The 21636-nt window shown below is 33.2% G+C and overlaps 1 protein-coding gene and 1 pseudogene across 2 annotated transcripts in view; both read right to left on the bottom strand.

The window, feature by feature from the left end:
• DYNC2H1 (dynein cytoplasmic 2 heavy chain 1) overlaps positions 1-21636 on the bottom strand; it is a 325256-nt gene that overhangs the window by 262888 nt on the left and 40732 nt on the right. For both annotated transcript variants that reach the window (XM_045817992.1, XM_045817993.1), the window contains exons 21-34: positions 17791-17940; positions 16908-17113; positions 16013-16168; positions 15806-15920; positions 15138-15308; positions 13752-14134; positions 12092-12224; positions 11870-11987; positions 10209-10321; positions 8503-8622; positions 4715-4865; positions 2849-3054; positions 1363-1545; positions 587-769 (exon numbers count right to left, since the gene is read on the bottom strand). In XM_045817992.1, coding sequence (XP_045673948.1) covers positions 587-769; positions 1363-1545; positions 2849-3054; positions 4715-4865; positions 8503-8622; positions 10209-10321; positions 11870-11987; positions 12092-12224; positions 13752-14134; positions 15138-15308; positions 15806-15920; positions 16013-16168; positions 16908-17113; positions 17791-17940 — 2388 coding nt within the window. The remainder of the gene's footprint in view (positions 1-586; positions 770-1362; positions 1546-2848; positions 3055-4714; positions 4866-8502; positions 8623-10208; positions 10322-11869; positions 11988-12091; positions 12225-13751; positions 14135-15137; positions 15309-15805; positions 15921-16012; positions 16169-16907; positions 17114-17790; positions 17941-21636) is intronic.
• LOC123805655 lies at positions 17994-18112 on the bottom strand (annotated as a pseudogene).

Below are 21636 nucleotides of genomic sequence, written 5' to 3'. Positions count from 1 at the left end.
GGCTGGGAAAAAGAATCACTTTTTTAGTGAGAGGAAAGAAAAAATGAATGTGGAAGAAAATAAATTTTGATGACAGAGAGGTAAAAACTTAATAGTTTCTCAAGAGCTTAAGCATGAGGTAAATAACATGTTAATAATTTACCACTGGTCTTACATTTTGGCCTACCCAGAAAAACTTGTATTGTGAAAATGTTACTATGGATAAGAGGACAATTTTACAGTTCTTTTACCTTTCAGTGTGTTCAACATCACTGCAACAGAACCTAGCTCAAAGGACTGTGGGAAGCACTAAATGAGACGATACATTAAAGCACTAAGCACAGCACCATCACAGAGTAATGCTCAATGTTAGCACGTATTGTAACTTAATTATTCAATATAGTTTGAAGATAAGAGGTAGAGTGAAACCAAAAAGGGGGGAGAAACCTCAGAGACAATGCACAGGTAAAAAGACGTAACACACTGATCATAGGTCAGAAACAGGGCTGCCAGGAGAAATAAAGATAGAATATTATATTGCCTGAGTATGAGCAATGCAGTCTTACAAAATATTTTAATTCTTTGAATTTCAAACATATTTCCATACCTCCTTGCCAAGCAGTTCACATACAGTTCTATGATTCTTCAAAGCATCTTGAATTGTCTGGATTTGCATAGAAACTGCTGACAGTACAGATTCTTCCAATCTGTTGAATTCATCAAAACAACCCCAGGCCCCACACTTGACCAAACCAACAAATATCCGTCCCATTGACTTCACATCAATGCCCTTAAAAATAACAATAGAAATTATATTCACTAAATAATTGAAATCTATAATAATTTAATACTGTACCTCGCTTAGTGATAATGTAATCATCTCACCCACCTATACCTCTTTTGCTCTTTTTAAAGCAGAAATTAAGCAGCTACTCTTTTCAAACTCAGGGTGGTTTTAAGAAATAAAATAATTCATGTGAAAATATTTTGAAAAGTACACAGAAATAAACAAACACAAGTTTGCTTTAGTTATTCTTTAAGTCAAAATATAAATCCTACTCAAAATGTTTTAAAAATAAATTTAAAAGTTTTCCTTTTCTATGTACTATTCTCCTTACTAAAAACATTTTTCTAAATACTAATATAAATAAATCTTCATTCTGCATTTAAAATTATTTCTTTGCAATAATTCTCTTCAGAATAGCTTTGGGACTATATGGCAACCTTTCTTCATTTTACTTTGCAAACAAAACAAATTCTATTTTCAAGTAATTTAAAAGCAGAGTGATTTTAAAATAGAGCATTTCATATATAAATACATAAAAACTAATCCAAACATACAACTAGCACACTATCACATAGTTGGATAATTAGTTGTTCTACCTCATCACAATTAAAAACTAAAACTTGTCTTCCAAGAATCCCTCCTAAAGCCTTGACTGATTCAGTTTTTCCAGTTCCCGCTGGTCCATACGGATTTCCTCCAAGTCCCATCTTCATAGCTTGAGTGAGAGTCAGATAGCACTTGTCTGTCAGTGGAGTATAAACCAACTTGGGAGCATTACCCTACATAAAGGAAATATAAAGTTTGAAATATGCATGTTCTATTTGAGATTCTAGTTAAAAAGATAAAAAGGCATCAAAAAAATAAAGTTTTCAAAATAAAAAATATCTAAAGTATTTTTAATGAAAGAAACTTTCTAAAGCACAAACTGAGATTAAACTTGTTATTTTTTTTAATTTCGATTTAAGAAAGTAAAGAAGTGGGGAGGGAGGGAGGAAGGGAGAGTGAAAGAGAGAAAAACATCAATTTGTTGTTCCACTTATTCATGTATTCATCAGCTGATTACTGTATGTGCTCTACCTAGAATCAAACCTGCAACTATGGTGTATCAGCATGATGCAGGGCTAAACCTAGTTATTTTTCAAGCATGCATTTATTCTTTCCCAATTAATACATTATTAGGCTTTCCAAATAATCACTTGAGATTTTGACAATGGCACAAAGATATACTTCTAAGGCAAACAAATCCAAAAATATAGTATATAATAATCAAACACAAAAAGACAATTTGTTTTATATTTTAAAATTCATGTAAATTATTTTCTTAAATTGTATGATCTTCACAAATCAGAATTACATTGGAGACCTCAAAGTTTAATTAATTTGGAAAGTTTCTTATGAAATTAATCATTTTAACTTACATAATTTTCAAATTTTCTACTAAATTTTAGGGAAAATCAATCCCAATTCTAGCTGCAGTTTGCAGAGTTTTTCCTTAATTTGGGTGACAGATTGGGTGTCAAAATACTTTTCCTTTTTGAAAAAGCCATCTGGCAACTCTCCTGACATATGTTTATTAACATAATTACCAAAATATTCTGATGATTCATTCATAAAAAATGGCAGAAAGGATACAGATCGGGTTTTTTTGAGAATAGGTTACATGAGTTATTTTATTTGTTCAAAGATTGTTTTACCTTACAAAACATGAAAACACTCAGCAAACATATTGCAGCATATTTACAATTATACTAATGTTTGCCTTGTATAAGGAGGTACAAACCAAATTGCTTCCATTGAGGTTGCCTATATTCAATTTTATTTAAAGTAAAGATATACTCCAAATTCTATATAAATGCTACTCTAAGTAAAGGCACATTTAGAGAATTCAGTACAACATTACCTTATTGTCCTTTCTGATAAAACATCTTTTTTTAATTATGATTAAACAGAAAGAAGACAGTAGCAAAAAAATTCTTGAAAGTTACAACTAAACTAAAAATAAGGCTTTCATCTAATAACAAATTTATTTTAAAGTACATAATTTCTAACAGGAAAATAAAACATTTATGCAACAAGTCATACCTGATACTCATAAGTATACTGAAGTTCAGTATCCACCATTTGAACATAACAGGTGTGATCACTTTTCATATAGAATCTGACTTGTTTTTTCCAAGCCCAGTCTTCAGTAGTATAAACTTGGACTTGGTTCAAATGTTTCACCACATCAATATTATGAATAATGTCAAGGATTAGTGCTTTAAGTTTAAGCTCCAGAATCCCAGATTCTATATACAAATAAATATAATAGAAAACCTGTTAGATTGTGCCTTACACACTTTATTGTATCTGTATACAGGTGATTTCTTAAGTAATTTAAATGGCAATTTCATTACATATAATGAAAAGTATAGTAATATAAATCACTCAAGCCAATCCATATCAAATCTATCAGTAATAAACAGCAGTTCTGTAATGTGAAAACAAAAGCATCAACATTCAACAGGAGAGAGGTTCTGGTTCCTTATGCAAGGAAGTGAGCACACACTGGCCTTCTTTCCTTCTGAAGGCAGGTGTGAAAAACATAGACAACATGCACTGAACTACTTTTAGGACTCTGAAAAGTAAAAAGTATTAGAAAAATTGGGGAAGCTGACAGAAGTGCCACCAAAAAAACAAAGAAGTTATCATTTTACTTATTTTTTCTTTTTGTCTGGCCTCCCTAGTCTTGGATGCATTGTAGCCAAAAACCCAGATCGCGGGCAGACAGGGAGATCTCCAGGAGAAGGAATCTCCAGGAAGCTACAGTGCTAGCAGTTGAGACCCACAAGTGCCTTAAACTCTGAGGGAAGGGAACACTCCTCTAAAATCAGAGGAACTACAATCTGAAGAGAGTAGGTCAAACCCCCACTGCTCTTTTTCTCTCTGTGTTCTCCCATCAATTTGCCAAGGACATGGTTACAGTCACAGAAAGTGTACAGGAGAGTATACAGTATATGAAACTTCAGCTTTCTGGCCAGAGGACCAGAATGGGAGCAGAAAGGAGATTGGAAAAAAGATCCTATAAACTTGCTTATGAACTCAGGCTCACCCCCAAGCTGTGCAGATCTCATCCTCCACATCAAACCAAAGACTTTGAGAACTGGCCACTAGATGACACAAGTGTGACACAGATCTCAATAACATTGTAGACTCTGAAAAAGAACCCACAGTGGAACCACAAGCCACAGAAGGCTTGCTGGTAATTTGTGGCCTGAACCCAACATGATCAATTGCTAAATGAAAAATATCAACATTATCCAGAGGTTTCAAACAAGACCCAGACTCTCATCACACAATGTTCAAAATGTCCAGGATTCGATCCAAAATCATTTAATATGCAAAGGAAAAAAAATAACCTCAAGTCACATAAGAATAGTGAAAGGAATGAAGACATTCTCAGATGAAGGAAATCAATGAAAATTCATACACGGCAAACAATCCTACTCTAAAATAAATGCTAAAGGAAATTCTTCAAAGAAAAGCAAAAATGACACCAGAAGGAAACTTGGAGCATCAGGATGAAGGAAGGGCAACAGAAATAGTAAGCATCTAGGTACATATAATAGACTATTTTTGTCTTGAGTCCTTTAAACATGTTTGATGGTTAAAAGCAAAAAATATAATATAACCTCATGGAAATATAGAATGGAGTTTTCAATGTATAGAGATATAATATATAACACAACTACAAGATAAAAAGGGGAAGATAAGGAAGCCTGTATGATGGTAAGGTTTCTACATTTCATTTAAGTACAATATAAAAGTTAAGTATGTATATTGTAACTCCTAAAGTAACACTAAAAATTGTTAGCTAGCAAAAAAAATAAATAAATGAATTAACATAGAATCAAAAAAAATGTTCAAGTAACTGAAAAGTAGGCAGAAAACAGAACATTTTTTTCTTACCAGTGTCGCCCAAATCCTCGGCACTTGTATCAATGTCAGTATAGTGCTCTAACTTTTTCACCAGTTGTGTTTCAATCTGATGAAGACTGTGATCTTGTATAGCATTTTCTACATCTTCAGTAAATTTAATCTGCTCTGCCAAGCATAATATCTATTGAATTAAGAGAAAAAATATTTTTAAAGCTGAGTTTACTTAGAAATAGTTCATAAACATATGAAATGACACCTTTTTCCCAAATTTTCTTTTTTTTTAATTTTTTTAAGATTTTATTTATTTATTTTTAGAGAGGGAAGGGAGGGAGAAAAAGAGAGAGAGAAACATCAATGTGTGGTTGTTGGGGGCCTTGGCCTGCAACCCAGGCATGTGCCCTGACTGGGAATCGAACCTGCGATACTTTGGTTCGCAGTCCGGGCTCAATCCATTGAGCTACGCCAGCCAGGGCCCAAATTTTCAATTGTATGTTGCATCTCTGTACCTGAATGTCTTTCTGGCACCTCAAATATGAATAGGCAAATACAGTCATAGAAGAAGCATTGTGTGATGCAGCCCAACCTAACTTCTCAGAACTCATATTACTCTCCTATAGGCCTTTTTGGTGGGTCCTAGAATCTACCAAGCTTACTGTAACATAAGGCAATTTGTACTTTCTTCTCAACTCTCCTCACAAATGGCTTCTTTTCAAACAGTAGGATGCAAAGACATCAGAGTATGACACATTTTGTTTAGTAAAAAAGCAATCTGCTGGCATTCCAAATAATCTCTCAGTATATTACTAAAGTCTACCATCTCAAATTCCAATTTTATCTAAAATTTTATCCAAATTTTATTTTATCTTTATGCTATATCTTTCCATTTCATACCCATAAAAGGAACTAGCTAAAGATCAATATTGACAGCTTTACATTTATAAACAAAATGAAATGTTCACACTGCTTCAGAGGCTTTCTTTAATAATATTTATACAGCAAGGATACTAATAAAGCAAATTACATATTAAACACCAGTTTTTGAAAACATATTAAAAATAGTTTCACAGTTATTAGATGAACAAGGTAAATCAATATCCTCCTTTAAACTAAAAATAATCCATCATCATTTAAAAACACTATATCTATTCAACAATTATTATTGAACAGTATACACACACACATTCAGCATCCAGATGAATATCATCAAATGCTTCTATTTATCAGAATAACTCACTTAGTTATCTATACATGAAGCTAATAATTTAATATAGCCAGCTAACCTGCTGTCTTGTTCTAGCTTAAAACACTGTATAAATATCATATTAGATTTCTTTTATAGAAGAGAAAGCCAATTAGTAACTCTTTCAAGGGCAAAGTTATCTACTATTTTTTTGTAGTACAAAACTCACCAACATCTTTAATCAGATATATGGTTGAGCATTTAAGCACATCCAAATCTGCTTTTTGTGAAAAGACTTTGCTTTTTAATTATTTTCACATGAAAATGTTCTCTTGCCAACACTATACTAATACTGATACATAATTCCTTTTAAGCAACTCCTGAATTTTGATATTTTAAATGCAAATCAATCATCTCAATTTCTAATAGTACGCTATAAAATTTCTGTGAGAGGCTAACAGAAATGATAGTCAAGATACAGTCTTGGCTAATTGTCAAGTCACATTACCATTAAGATATCTGCACAGGTACTAACATTATTAGTTATCTATAATGTAATGGTTGTTAATGGTGCTCTGCAAACACTTTATGATTTAACCATCAAAATGAGTTGGCATATCAGTATTATTACATTCTCTTAACTAAGTGTCAAAAAGAATCGCTCAGAAAAATAACTGGAAAAGGCAGGATTTGAACCCGGGTCTGTCAAATTCTTTCTACTTTACCATGCTGCCTCTTTCACAAACCATAGAGTACATCCTCCCATTCTTACAAACATACCCTTGAAGAACTGAATTAGCAGTACGTAAAAACCTATACCAGACATTCATATGACGAGTTATATTTTTCAATCCCCTTATGAGAAAGCTTTGACATAAAGTTTTCTTAGCATTAACTGCTAATAAACTAGAATTCTTCATTTTGATAAGTTAATTAACTATAGTGGACCCTTAAAACATGGGTTTGGACTGAGCTGGTTCACTAGTATGTGAATGTTTTCAATAAATACAGGGTCAGGCAAAAGTGGGCCTACAGTTGTTTGTATGGATAATAATACAAACATTAATAAATAATAATACAAGAATAAACTGTTTCGCATACTCACAACCGTAAATCTCCTTGCCCCACTCTGTATACTATTGGCACTCCATGTCCCTGGGTTTTGCTTCAGGGGATTCAACTAACCATGGACCAAAAATACTGTTTCTCTGCCACTTTATATAAAGGACTTGAGCATACTTGAATTTTGGTATTTGCAGGTAGAGTGGGGACGGGGGGTGAGGAGGCAGAATGAGGACTTGTTCTAGAACCAATCATACACAGATAACAGAGGGACAGCTGCAGATCATTTTGGGGGTAGTCAGAAGTTATTCACATTGCATGGCAAATCAGCACTCCTAATTCGCAACTGTACAAGGGTGCACACTATTTTTAAGAGCCCAGTAGTAAGTTTCAGGTTCAAATCCAGCAACTCTTTTAAGCCTGCATTCCCAGTATATCTCCTATTACAGCTGCCATTTCCCTAGTCCAGTTATTATGCAATTCTGACTCTTGAAGACTGTTTTTAATATTGTGTCTTTTATTCTACATCAATTTAAATCCTACCTCAAAGTTCACAAAGATATAGGAAACATTTCCAGAGGTAATAAAGCAGCTTAACTCTGACTTTGCAATGACATTATTCATTGCTGATTACTTTTATTTTTCTCTAAGAACTTAAGATTTTTTAAAACATATTTGACTTTGACTCAAAGTGCTAAAAGATACAAATGGTGTGAATGATAAAATGCCTAAGATTCTAAAAGTTCCAAGCTTCTGATTTAACTTCCCACGCTTTAAAAAAAAAAACCTGTTTCAATAGCTACTAAATGTTTTAATCTGAATCATAGAACATCTCAATACCTACTTTTCACAATCCCCGAGAATTAAAGTTCCTGATGTCCTAAACCTATAGTGCTAGTCTCAGCCATCAATAAAACAAGTCCTGAACAAGGCAGAATACTTAATACAACTCTGAGTATTACATTTATGTTAAGGCCTAGAACAAATTTTGTAAGATTCATATCTAGTATCCAGTGTTTCAGGAATCAGTTCCTATTAACATAGAGATGCAGCAATACCCACCACGTAACCTAGCTCTCAGCTGTGCTGCCAACACGTTAGTTCCGTGGTGTGACCATACTTCACTTCTACACTGACACCCTACTAAATTCCTGTCTGTACCTCCCTCTTAGATAATTCCATGGGAGGGGTGGGGGACAGGATTATATATCCAGTGCCTTTCCATCAGTGATGAACTACTACTATCTGGACAGAAGCAGCTGCTGCATGACTACTTCTCCCTCCCATTCTCTTCCCCACAGCTTGAGTTGTTTAGATCTCAGCATGCGCTCTGTTTGAAAGCATCTGAATTACACCAAACTAATGGAGACAGAAGAAAACTTCACTACGATACAGTTCTTCATCCCTCACATTTTACAGTTGAGGGAACTGAGACTCAGAACTTAAGCAATTTGTCAATGATAACTGCTAGATACAGGGAACACAGAGATGCCAGCTGTGTGAGCCCCATGACCTCCAGGTCAGGGGTCATGCCATGATACCATGCCTAGCTACATTTCAGACATAAGCTCCTTACCTGTGAAGGGAACAAGGATGGATCAATTGCACCTTGAAAACTTTGTCCAGTAGTAACACATTCTGCCAACAATTGTTTCAAAGTTTGTTTCATTTCCAAGGCCAAATCATTTAACCAAGTCTGAATATAAAGTTAGAAAATGTCATAACACATGTATACAATTGATTGACTAACCCTATTCTTTTATTTCAGGAGGGTGGATTATATAACTTCTTATTAACTCTTACAAATATAATATGAACATTTAAAAAGTAACCCAGTCATCCCATCATTATGACTAATTAAACTGGAGAACTGGACCAGAGTCAAAGTGACTAGCTGACTCCCCTTACTCATACTATCCAGATGCTCACATATTCAAAAACTTGCATCCACAGGAAGAGATTGCTTAGTCAAGACGAACTATCTTGTTTGAGAGTTAAGCTGCCTCTTAAATAAAACTAAGTTTGTTTCAAGGTCAAAAAACACATGTTTTCACTCATGTGATCATAGATAAAATAAGTTAAAATAATGATTGATAAAAATTACAGTAAATATTTATGAATCACTACTTTAAAAGACTATCATTTGCAATAAAATCTAAGGGCAAGAACTAAAATCTTAAATAGCTTTTCATCATCACTTACTTTAACACTAAGTTCTAGCTTTTCTTTTTAACTTTAGAGCACTTTCCAGTATTACAAGTAGCATGATACTTTACTCAGCTCAAGGCCACTGAAGCCAAATAGTGAGTGAGAATCTGTGCAAAACAGAGGCACCTGCTCTGCTAATCATCACAAGAGCATCCAGACTTTTATTTTTCTTCGCTGGAAAAACTGCTCCAGCCCAGCTACTAAAACTTAGGCTCTTCCACTCTCTGTTCATCTGATCCGAAAAAAACTAAAAAAAAGGAAAACAACACCAAAAAACAACAAAACTCTCCACCAAAAGTGGAAGTTTCTTAACAACACTGTGCTTTCAATCGCCTGATAAACTGTTCAGGCCTAATCAGAAAGAGACCTCTGGCTAAGCTGTATAAATACATCCACGGTAAGACATGGCCCTTGACTTCAGTTGGAGGATAATTTTGGAGCCTAAAAATTATAATTCAATGTGATGCAACCTATTGCTATTTGGTTTTAGCCGAATACCTGTAATAGGCCTTTGATGGTTCTCTTCCAGTCCTACATAACAAATTAATCACAGCTATGCAGTAAATGCACTAGCGTCAAGCTTACTAGTTCACTTAAAAAATCTCAAACATCTCATATTTTAAAAAGAGACTAAGACTTAATGAGTACTTATGTTCCAAACACTATATAATGTAAAGACAATTATCTCATTTAATTTTTCCTTTTTTATTTATTGTTACTCAATAGAAAGCCTGTAAAACAAATGTAAGATTCCCACTTTACAGGTAAGAAAACAGATCCTAAGGCACAAAACCAATACGTTTTGGAGCTAACATTAATATCAAAGTCTTTTTTGACTCTAAAGCAAAGGCTTTTTTCATAGTTACAACATACCGCCTTTCTTCCAAAGACTGAAAATCCATGTTCTCTTTAATATCAAATCATTCTGAACCACACACAAAAAATCATTTTTTAAAGACATGAATTTCCTAAAAGGCCTAAATTACCAACTTTACCCTACAAATTAACTAAGTAATTTTTGATACAAAATTCATATAGTTAATTCTTTTATTTTCACACTTGGGAATTATTTACCTCTACATTATCTGATAGAAGGACTTTATTTTTAAAAGGTACAACTTCTCCTTCTAAAGATTTCATTGCTGTTATATGTTTTGAATCCTCATCAAAACACACACTGTTAATACCTATAATATAAAAGCAACAATTTAAATACAAAATGATTAAAGATAATTATTAAACATCATATATAATTACTACATGGTATATACTTCATAATATGCATTACAATGCAATAGAATTCTGTTAATTATATTATATGAAGCAGTAGAACAGCTTTTCATAACCAAAAATGGGAAACAACTCATTCCCATCAACAGTTAAATGAATAAACTGTGACACAGTCAAACAATTAAATGCTATTCAGAAATTAAAATAATACATAGTTGTAGGTATCTCAAAAACATTATAATGAGCAAAAACAAGCCAGAAACAAATGAGTGCATAAGAATATATACATGACTCCACTGATACTGAGACAGAAAGATGAGAGGAAGGGAGGAGGGCAAATAGGACTTTCCTTCCCCAAAATTTGCACACTGCTTTATATTTGACAATAACAAAGAAAACCTGAACATATTACCTAATTTTGATCTTCAGAAAAACCAAATAAGTTACTATTTTCAAAATGTCAGAGACGTAATAATTAATTAATAACTGACTAATAGAGTAGTTGAGCTTGGATGCAAGCCTTCTGATTTCAAGAGCTCTTTCCACTACCTCCCACAGCCCACGGTTACAGATAAAAACACCTGAAAGCTTCAAATCTGCAGTGCTTATGAAAACTTCTGCAGAGCACCAGAGAGTAAATATTTTAGGTTGTTACAGGCCATAGGTGACTGTGTTCCAACAAAACTTTATTTAAGGAAAAAAACCTGGCAGTGAGCCAGATTTTGCCTGTGGGTTTATAGTTTGCTGACCCCTAATTATAAGTGAAGATAATGAGAATTTTCTTCTTCTTAAAGTTAACTTGAAAAATATGACTCTTTTTCAACAAATTAAATAATTTAAGAAAAAAATAATTCACCATTATTTTTGTAGTAAACCAATTTTATTTGCAATCACCCAAAAGTGATTCAACTAAGTTAAAGAATACACACTATCACTCTACACTTTTTTCAGATAATCTTACCGATTTTCATAAAATAATTATTATCACCAGGTAATCTTACCTATTCCCTTCCATACAGTAATTACTAACTATATACAAATCACTCCCAATTATACATCTTCATCCCAGATCTCTCTGCTGACAAAATTGCCTACTGGATATCTCCACCTGGATGTCATTCAGGAGACCTTAAACTTAATAATGGAGGGACATGTTCTCCTTTACCTCCAAGCCTCTGCAGAGACTATTCACTGTGAATCTCCATCTTTGTTCTAGATAAGATAGATACATCCTTCAGATTTCATGTTATAAACCACCATCTTTGTGATGTTCCCAAACTGACCTAAATGCCTTCATAGATGCAGGTATAACACCACATACTTATAGAAACTATAGGAACTGTCATACTATACTTGTCAAATTACTAGCTTATCTCCCACACTAAACTAAGTTCTTTGAGTGTACAACCTATATTTTACTTAATAGTCTACCTAAGAGTCTAATGTTATGTCTGGCAGATATCTGAAACACAATAAATACCTGTTGAATAAACATTGAATCTTACCAGCAAACAACTTCTTAAGGTGAGACTGAATCACTGAAGGGTTAGTAGACTGGCCCAGTATTTCTAACAAATCATCATCACCAATAAAATAAAATCTTGGAAATGCTGAGCGTTTTTCCTAATAAAAATAAAATAAAAAGAAAAGCTTTACCTTTTCAAATAATTATTATAGTAAGAAGTTTATAATTTATTCTATAAAGATAGAAGAAAGGAAAAACATGCCTCCAAAAATTCATTTAATGACTTCTGACATCTCTGAAGCTGATCGAGTATTGTCAGTAAAGAATTTTTGATTCCCGCATGAGCAGTTAACGTTGTGACTCTGTTGTCCTGCTTGATGTCAGTCATTATTGATCTACAAAAGATGAGCAGCATTTTCACATCTATTTTAGTTTGATATCAATATATTCATTTTTTAACCTGCTTAAAACAAACTAGAGGTAACACTATAAAACAACTCATAATTATGCTTCTAATAAATAATGCTAAAAATTAATAACACCCCATTACCATTTTAACTTCCCATATTGCAAATTCTATAATTTCATTTATTCACTAAACAAATAGTAAGCCCTGCATAATGGAGCTAGTATTCTAGTGGTGGAGAAAAACATTAAATAATTTCTCAAAACATTTAAGTGAAATTATGATAACTGCTAAAAAGGAAAATTACAAAGTATTATTAAAGTGGCTAATAGGGCAACCCTAATCTATGGCTTTTTTGAGGAAGAAAAAGTTGGTGATTACAAGGGAAAAAAGCTTGGTATGCCTGAGAAACTCAAGTCCAGAGCCACTAAAGCAAAAAAGGAGAGCTGTATAAGAAAAGGTAGAGAAGTAGACAAGGATCATTCTTCATCCTTAGGGAAAAAAAAAGCATTTTAAAGTTTTTCTTAAAGCAATAGAGGAAAGAAGTGATGAAGCTTCATTTAGAAAAAAATTACTCTGGCTGTTACATGAAAAACTTACTAGAGAAAACAAGAATAAGTCAGAAGTTTAGGCAATAGTCAAAGTTAGTGACAACAAAAGTATTTTAGAATAAAATCAAACAAATAGAAATATAAAGGGTATATTAAAATATATTAAATGGGTTATAATCAACAAAATTTGCTAATTTAATGGATTTGAAAATGCAGGAGATGTCAAAGATTCTATTTTTGCTTTTGAGCATTTATTGAGACAGAAATCTTAAAGAGAAAAGATTTGTGGGAAAGGCATAAACTTGTGATTTTAGCTCTGACTTGATGATTAAAAATGCTTAGTATAATCTGAGCTCAGAAAAGAAATATGACTTTGACATAGAGTTGAGGAGACATCAGCAAATAGAAGAGAACTGATACTTAAAGTGCCTAAGATCACCTAAGAAGAAAATACAGAGTGAGAAAAGAATCTAAGGCTGAAACCTTGAGAATATCTACATTTAAATGTTTTGAGAGCTCTCAGCACTAGAAACTAGGAATAGAAGCAGGGAGACATGCAAACAGCCACATGAGGACAGTATCACAGAAGCCAAGGGAAGAGACTTTAAAGAAAAAAAGAATTGCTTAACTCCATTAAATACTAATCAGAGATAAATCAAAATAAGAAATGAAAAATGTCCATCAAATTTACAATAGCAAAGGCATAAACTGGTTAACTTTCAGAAATATTAGGTAGATACAGACGATGGTAAAACAAAAGTGGTGGTTAACAATTGAAAATGGTTCAAAAAGTACATGGCTGAATTGGAGAAAACAGCTCCTCAGAAACAGCTATGTATCCCGTAAAGAAAGAATTGGAGTACACAGATGATTCTAACATTGCAAAAGTAACCAGCTTCTATTAAACACCTCAGCATATGAATAAAAGTGCCATTTGTGTCTGTGGCTCTTGTAGTTGCACCAACCTAAAGTCTTCATCGACTCTGTTGAAGCGCGTCTGTTCTTTAGGCAGTGCTCCACGGCCAAAAATGGGTTCCAAATACACCCACTTTCTCTGAATATGGTTTAAGTTCTGCAGGTACTCATCTAACTGTGCAAGTTTTCTTTCCCAAATTGACACTTTATCTTCAAATCCTTTATAATAAGGAGAATCCTTTAAGGATTGAAGAAGGCATCTATTATCTCCAACTTGATTTACTATGTCTTTCCAGTCTTTAATCAGCTTGATGGTTCGACTTTGGCTGTCTTCATAATCAGTCAGTGTAAATACTGCTCCAACTCCCCAAAGATCAAGTTCACGTAAAGCTTCTCTGATTGTAACTTCACCTTGTGCACGACTATTTAAATCCTATTTAACAGAAAATATCCATATTTATTATTTCAACATTAATTATCATATAAATAAATTGTAAGAAATCTATTTTATCAAAAGATATGTATTTGATCTGGCTTTATATCATATGATAAAAAATGTAAGTAGATATAATTTACATGAAATAAAAGAGAATTACTAGCTAATGTATACATGGATATCAGATACCAAGTATCCAGGTTCACATAGTCAAAGCATATACAAAGTTCTGCCTTATGCTTTTTACTTCTAAAAAAGAAAAACAGAAAATTCAAGCATCCATAGCAAAACACAAAACAATCTGGTTCATTTGAAGTTTTGCATACCTTAGGCATTTTATTGTAACTTAATTTTAAGTTCTGGTATATCTAAAGTGATTAGCAATGATCCAGATTTATCTTCTATAGTAGTCGTGCTTTATACCCTCTCGATTACCTACATATGCTTCAGGGTTATCAACAAACATACATTTTAGATAGGAAATAGAACAGGAGTCCTTTTATTATTGTATCGGTTGGACAGAGCACAACATAGAAAGTCTGCCATTTATGACAGAATTGTGACAAGTTTTACTTTATCTGAAACCTTTTTAACCTGAAACCTTTTCTAAATCTGGTTCTTGGTTTAGCTCTCTGTTTTTTGGTATCCCTTAGCTTCTATTTATAATATACCCCATGATTTTAAATGTATTATATGTAAGATGATTTGTATTCTTTTGCTTTTTGATCAAAACTGACTACATTCTTAAAGTAAGACATTTTTTATTTCACATTTTTTCTCTCTCAAAGAAGGGGTTTATATTATTGTTTCTGTAGTCCTATATACAGTGCTAGATATATTCAGAAGTATTACTAATGAAAGAATGATGGAATAATGGAACACTGTCACTATTTAAGAAGAAAAAAATTAACTTGCTGTTTTATTATATAACCAAATACAAAGCAAAATCACATGTGAACAAAGGTCAGATATATCAGATAACTATAAAAATGATTCTTACTTTAAGGTCTGAAGCTTTGGCAACAATTGTATCAGCTAATCTGAGAAGATCACCAAACAATAATTTCTCTAGACTAGTTCCCCTTGGAAGTCCAAGTAGACGAAAAAGGTCAAGCCAGTGATCTGGAGAAAGATGCTCCCCTCTCACATATTTCAAGATAGGAATTACAATCTGTTAAAAAAAAAAAGACATATGTGCATGCACAGTACACACATATGAGCAAAATGCAAATTTCCACTCACTGTTTTCATTATTAGGTAGAAAATTTTTAATTATCTTATTTGACAATCTTGAATCACACTCTTAGAAATTATATAAAACTTTTTATTATGGAAAAACACTAATCACACTTTGTAGCCAATATTTCTATTTTTATTTTAGGATATGACCTATATTCTAAACACACTAAATGACCCATATCCTAAATTTTTTAGAAGTATAAATACTCTGATTTATAACTTTAACCAGAAATTTCTTTCATACCTTCTTTCAGATTGGTAGCTGGAATATCAATTATTTCTATGGTTTACTTTATACTTCCTATTTTTTCATGTAATGGAATTATTTAAAAGTATAGAAACTAAAGTTACAGTTCAGCCACTACATAATCAAAGGATACATAAGAGTTCCAGGATCACTTTTAAATAGAATAAGTAAAACTATCTTACTTTATATCTGTCAACTTCTGATTGTAATTTCACTGTCATTACTGAATGTTCTTCAACTTTCCTCAATCTGTCATGCCAATTCATCAAGAATTCCTCAAACAGATATGTCTTAGTCCTATAAAATACCAGAAACACATATTAAATTTAACTTATATCTCAAAAAACATCAAAAATTATAAAAATCTAAATATTGTTTATGAATCAAACCGAAAAGTAATCCAATCTTCATTGGCCATTTCCTGAAATCCTTGCTGAAACTCTTCATAAAGTGCCCAAATTTGTGCACAGCCCTCAATGTCTTTAGAGATGCTATTTGCCAAAGAGAAGTTGGGTTCTTCCAGTCCAAAATGTTGGCAATCATCACTATTAAAAAATAGTGAAATCTCATTAAATTAAAGAAAAAGGGAAAACTGTGAAACACCAGTATTATTTAACTGTGTTCCCTGTGTGTATGCTGTAAGCACATGGATTTGATAATGGAGGTGCACACTGGGAGTCTATGCCAACTTTACATGAGAATTTTACTTAGTCGTGAGCTTTTCTAAATTCATTAATATAAATTTTTCATAAAGGAGTCAAAGTAAAGTTGGTAATATATATATATATATTTTATGGACATAATATGTAATAAATATTCAAATTATATACATTTATATGTTAATCTGAGAATACTCTCAGTTGAAAGGGTTGCCTTTTAGAATCAAAGATATCCTTCATCTAATTGGTATAATGCCATTTCATAAATGTGATACTAAAATTTCTATTCACCTACGAAAGCAATTAGTTTATGGTTACACTTGCCTAAATAGACCAAACCTAAAACAATGTTCAAATTTAATACCTTGAAGCATTATAACATAAAACAACCAATTTTTTTTGAGCTCTCTTTTTATTATTTGCTAGATTTTTTTATAAATCTTCTGAAAGTAATATCCCATTAATTTTATATGTTCCATAAGCGGTAGCATGAGCACTTGCTATTTTTGTTGAAGTTTATAAAGAAAGACATAAAGATAACAGATATAAGAAATTCCTAACTTAATATATAAATATGAAACATTTTTTTCAAATGAGGACTATCAGTTTTAAAGAAAAAACATACACCAGCTTTTTTCTTATGACTTCAAGATCATCAAACTCAATTTTTTTCTCTTTTATTAACTTGGCACTTTTATCAAGGGTACTTTGCTGGCCAGTTTCAATAACATCATCTCCAGGCTTCAGCTGGTCCCAACGAGCTTGAAATTTTTCCAATTCTTGATAATAGATCTGAAGACGTGATTTCACATTTCCTTTCATCACTTCAATCTATAAACCAATAGAGTTTATATCATTTACTTCAGAGTAAAATCTCACTTTATTTTCACATGTCTATCTCTATTTTCTATTTAAGAAAAAAAAATACCAATAGTACTTTTCAAAAGATTGTCTTAATTATTGAATTCAAGTGCAATAAAATGATTCAAATGCATAAAATTAGATCACAAATTTACAACAAGAAATAATCTACAAACGTCATTAGGCAATAATTCATGTGATTAACAGCACCCACAGGCAAAAAGGTAATGTGATTTTTTTTAAAAAAATCCTATTTAATGACTGTCAGTTGTTCTACCTAAGGGCATTGCCCAGTCTCCAATACAGCTAAAGGGCTGGGCAATGGGGCACGAGTGCAATAGATACGTACAACTTCCAGGCTGTACCGATTGCAAGACATGATACACAGGCAATAAAGGAAATTTTTAGAAGAAAGACTGAAGATAATGTTGCATGCATTCTTGAATGGCAGTAGGTGAAGATAACCTATGTGAAATGGTCATCATTACATAAAGTTTCTCAGTATATAGAAGTACTGAGGGAGGTCAATTTCATCAGCAATATAAAAATTCTTATAAGCCTGAGCTATAACAGAATGCAGATAAGCAAAAAATCTTAAGTGAGAAAAAACTGTTTCCATTTTAACAAAATGACTAAAAGATTCTTACCTGATCTTTAATCATAAGTTGGTGACTTTCCATCATCAACTCAAATTTATCCCATTTAGCCTTCAGATTGCTAATAGTTTCTAAACCTCCACCTGCCACAGTTCGTAAAAGTCTGTTTTTATCTTCAGCCTCTTGAAATAAGGGCAAAATCTAAAGGTAAAATATAATAATTTGTGAAAAAGAACCTATTTTATCAACTTTCTTAAAATTCTATTTTAATTTTTGTTTCATGATTTGCTTGATTTAAAAATCAAGATATTTCCTTTTAAACTGATAAGAACAGATACTACACTTGATCTTAGCCAAAAGGCCGAGAAGCGATGAGGATATTTCCTTTTAAATAATTTGTTAAATTCCTGAACATAAAGTTTCTAATGCTTACTTAACTATTATTATATACAAACTCAACCATGGCACTCTGACATCAGAAGTCAAAAAAGGAAAACAGAAGTGGAAATTTGAGACTGAATAAAACCGTAAATCCATAAAGAAAATATTATAGCTGTTCAAAGTAAAGTTCTTACAAATGTTCTACACATTAGAAAATACTAAAAAAAATGAAATGACTGATTACCTAAAAGTGTAAGTTAACTAAATTATCCAACTTAATGAAGAAAGAAAAGCCCTGAAACAGACAAATAATGAAGTAAACTCAAGCTCCTGCATTTAGTTTCTACTTGAAATGTCCTGAGTTGTGTAGAGCTAGTTTGTTCAACAGTCTGGGTATAGGAATGGGTGCTAAACTGCTTGAATTGCTTCTAAGTCTTTTAAAGCACTGTAAAACATAAGTGTCCTTTAAATTAAGACCTGTACTTTCACTAATCAACAAAGCAATAATTTCTATAGGAAGATTTTTTAAATCACTGTGCATATATAATACACGACAACAAAAAAAATTCGAATATATCTCAACAACCATTTTACAACCTGAGCAGCATCAGTTCTATCTGAGATACAGAAAAAAAACAATAGACCAAGGAGCCATGTTGTATATAAAAATCAGTAAGAAAAGAGAAAAAATAGTCAGGTTCCAGTTTTCTACCTGAGAACAGAACCAGGGTTAACCTGTCAAGACTTTACAATAATTTCCTAGTCTATCTGCCTCCATTCCTACTCCTTCAAAAACACATACCAAAGGAGAGACATATCAAAACACCGTTCTATACATCTTGATCCTAAAAACCTAGCTTGACTCCCCAATGTCCACAGAATCAAGCTTAATATCGTTAATATGGTTCATATGACCTAATTCTGCTTAGCTCTTTATACTGACCCATGTCACTTCTTCCTGCCTCACATGTTGTTCCCAGCATACAACATTCATTTCTCTCAGGTTCTGTGATGATATACTTCATGCTTTTCCTCCCACTTCTTTCTGTCTCATTTGCTGCCTCCACATGGGCTTGAACTCTGAATTTTGGAATGCTCACAATGGACTACACCCTCTGCTGTTGGCTTATCAACCAGGTGGTCTTAGTCTAAACCCATGGCTTTAAATATTGTAGATGTAAAAATGACTTCCAAATTTGTATCTCTAGTCTTTACTCTAAATTCCATATCCCTCATTTAACTTCTACCTGACATCTCAGTGCAGACCACTTTCAATCTCCAAACACCTTCCTAGTCATCCTCATCTCAGTAAATAGTACCATTAGCTTAGCAGCTGCTCAAGCCAAAAACCTAAGACACATGTTCATTTCTCTTTCTCTAGCCCCCCTCTGACTATGCATGAGAAAATCTTCTTGGTTTTAATTCTAAAATATATCATCAGTTTAGCCAGTTCTCTCCATCTACTCTGCTGCATGGTACAAGTTTCTACAATCTCTCATTCACCAATTGCAACATCCTACTAACTAGACTCAGCCACTCCAATACATTCCCTACAGAGCATCCAGAGTAATTGCTTCCAAATGTAAACCACACTGTGTCACTCCCCTGCTTAAACACCCCTAAGGACTTTCAATTACACTTAGAAAAAAACTCATATGCCTCATGATTGTGTAAAGGTAACTTCATAAGCTGGTCCATGCATATCTCTCCAATTTCACCTCATACCGTTTTCTTCCTTGAATACTATGGCTTCTTCAATAACTAAATTTATTGACAATATTTACATCTATCTCTTCCTTGAACATATCAAGTCCATTTCTACCCAAATATGTATTTTTTGTTCATTTTACTAGAATGATATGCCTCCAAATCTCAGAATATTTGCCTCCTTGTCATCCAAGTCTCATTTCAGATGTCATCTCTCTGAGAAGGTCTCCTATGAGCACCTACCATAAAAGTAACTTTCCTGAGTTGAGCATGCTCGCTCTCTCACTTCTCTCGCTCCTTCCTTCTCTCTCTTTCTCTCACCTCTCCTTCCCTTCCTCTTTCTCCCTCTCCCTCTCCCATTGTCCACCCACAGGAATGTGTATATGTGCATTCCATAAGAATGGAGCATGTTCACAGCTACAACTGCTACTCCTAGCACAATGCCTGGAATGAACATAGTATCTATAAATATGTATCAAATAAATAAATGAACAAATGCCTCTGTGCTTTAGCTGACTGCCACAGCTCATATTTCCATTGCTTCTTTGGTTGATTCCTTCTACTAGACAAGAAGGTTATTTTGTCTTTAAATCTTCATTTATATATTTAAGCCTATATACGTTTAAGTCTATTATATCATAAAAAATGTTTGTAATTCTTCCCACTATGAAGGTATATTACTTTACTCATCTTTAAACTGTCAATAATTTTAAGTCTATCACATTTCAGGGACACATAAAAGCCTATATTCTCATTGGAATTATTTCTCCTCCTTCCTATAAACATAACTTATAGGGAGCCGGTCGACATGGCAATGGTGAACGTAGCTCAGCCCTGGCTCAGAAAACTGACAGGTGTGAGGTGGCACACAGGAGCCAGGTGCACCATGGGGAACCAGGCCTGCATTGTATCTAGGCTGCTTTGAGGCTTGCTTTTCCTCAAACTCCCTCACCCTGAGTTAAGGCACCAAATGTTTAATGCATTTCTTTGAACTTCCTAAAGTCTGTGCTAAACCTCCCAAAGACGGAGTGTAACCAGTTCAACCACTTTTTCCCTTGCATTTGCAACATCCTTTTCTCTGTTATTCATAAGAAGTAATCAACAACATCCTTTTCTTTGTTATCTATAAAAGCTAATCACTTAAAGCAAACTTGAGCATAATGAATGAGAACCTTCTTTGATGTAATGCTCCCAGAAAGCAACAAAAGCTTGTCCAGGCACTGGTCAGGGCACTCTCTCTCTCAGAGAGTGGCCATGCTGTCCCTTTTCTCCACAGGACTTCTGCAGTCCATGTGAATTTGTTCATCACATCCACAACACCATGGACACCACTGGTTGGAGCCCACATCAATAACTAAAAGCATCCTTAATATGTTTTATAAAACTTTAGCTTGCCTCTTCTGGACTCTATCCTTCTGGATGTTGTTGCTATGAACCTTTACCATCCTGTCACCTTGGTCTCTAATTATGAGCTCCTCCATTGTAAGTGTGTATGTGTATGTTGCTACTTCAATTCTAACTTTACAGTTTACCATGCTAAGATTACAACCCTAGAAGTACCAGCATGAATTATTTAAGTTTAGTATTATTCTAATATGCCACACCATAAAATATATTGCAAAAATAGGCATTATTTTTACTGCTTAATTATACCAACAAAACATCAAGAATCCAATTGTGAACTGACCATTTGGACCAGATTATATGGACTTCCTTATAATACTGAAATTATACATTTCTAAATTGTTATAGAATATCAAATTTTAACATCTCCAGTACAGTTAAAATAATTTTAAAAATTTACTTTGT

Source organism: Phyllostomus hastatus, unplaced genomic scaffold, assembly GCF_019186645.2.
Source record: "Phyllostomus hastatus isolate PE091 unplaced genomic scaffold, TTU_PhHast_1.1 phas_scaffold_317, whole genome shotgun sequence".
Taxonomy (NCBI): Eukaryota; Metazoa; Chordata; class Mammalia; order Chiroptera; family Phyllostomidae; genus Phyllostomus; species Phyllostomus hastatus.
Note: the sequence above shows the minus strand (reverse complement) of the source record. Positions and strands in the feature narration are given on the sequence as shown.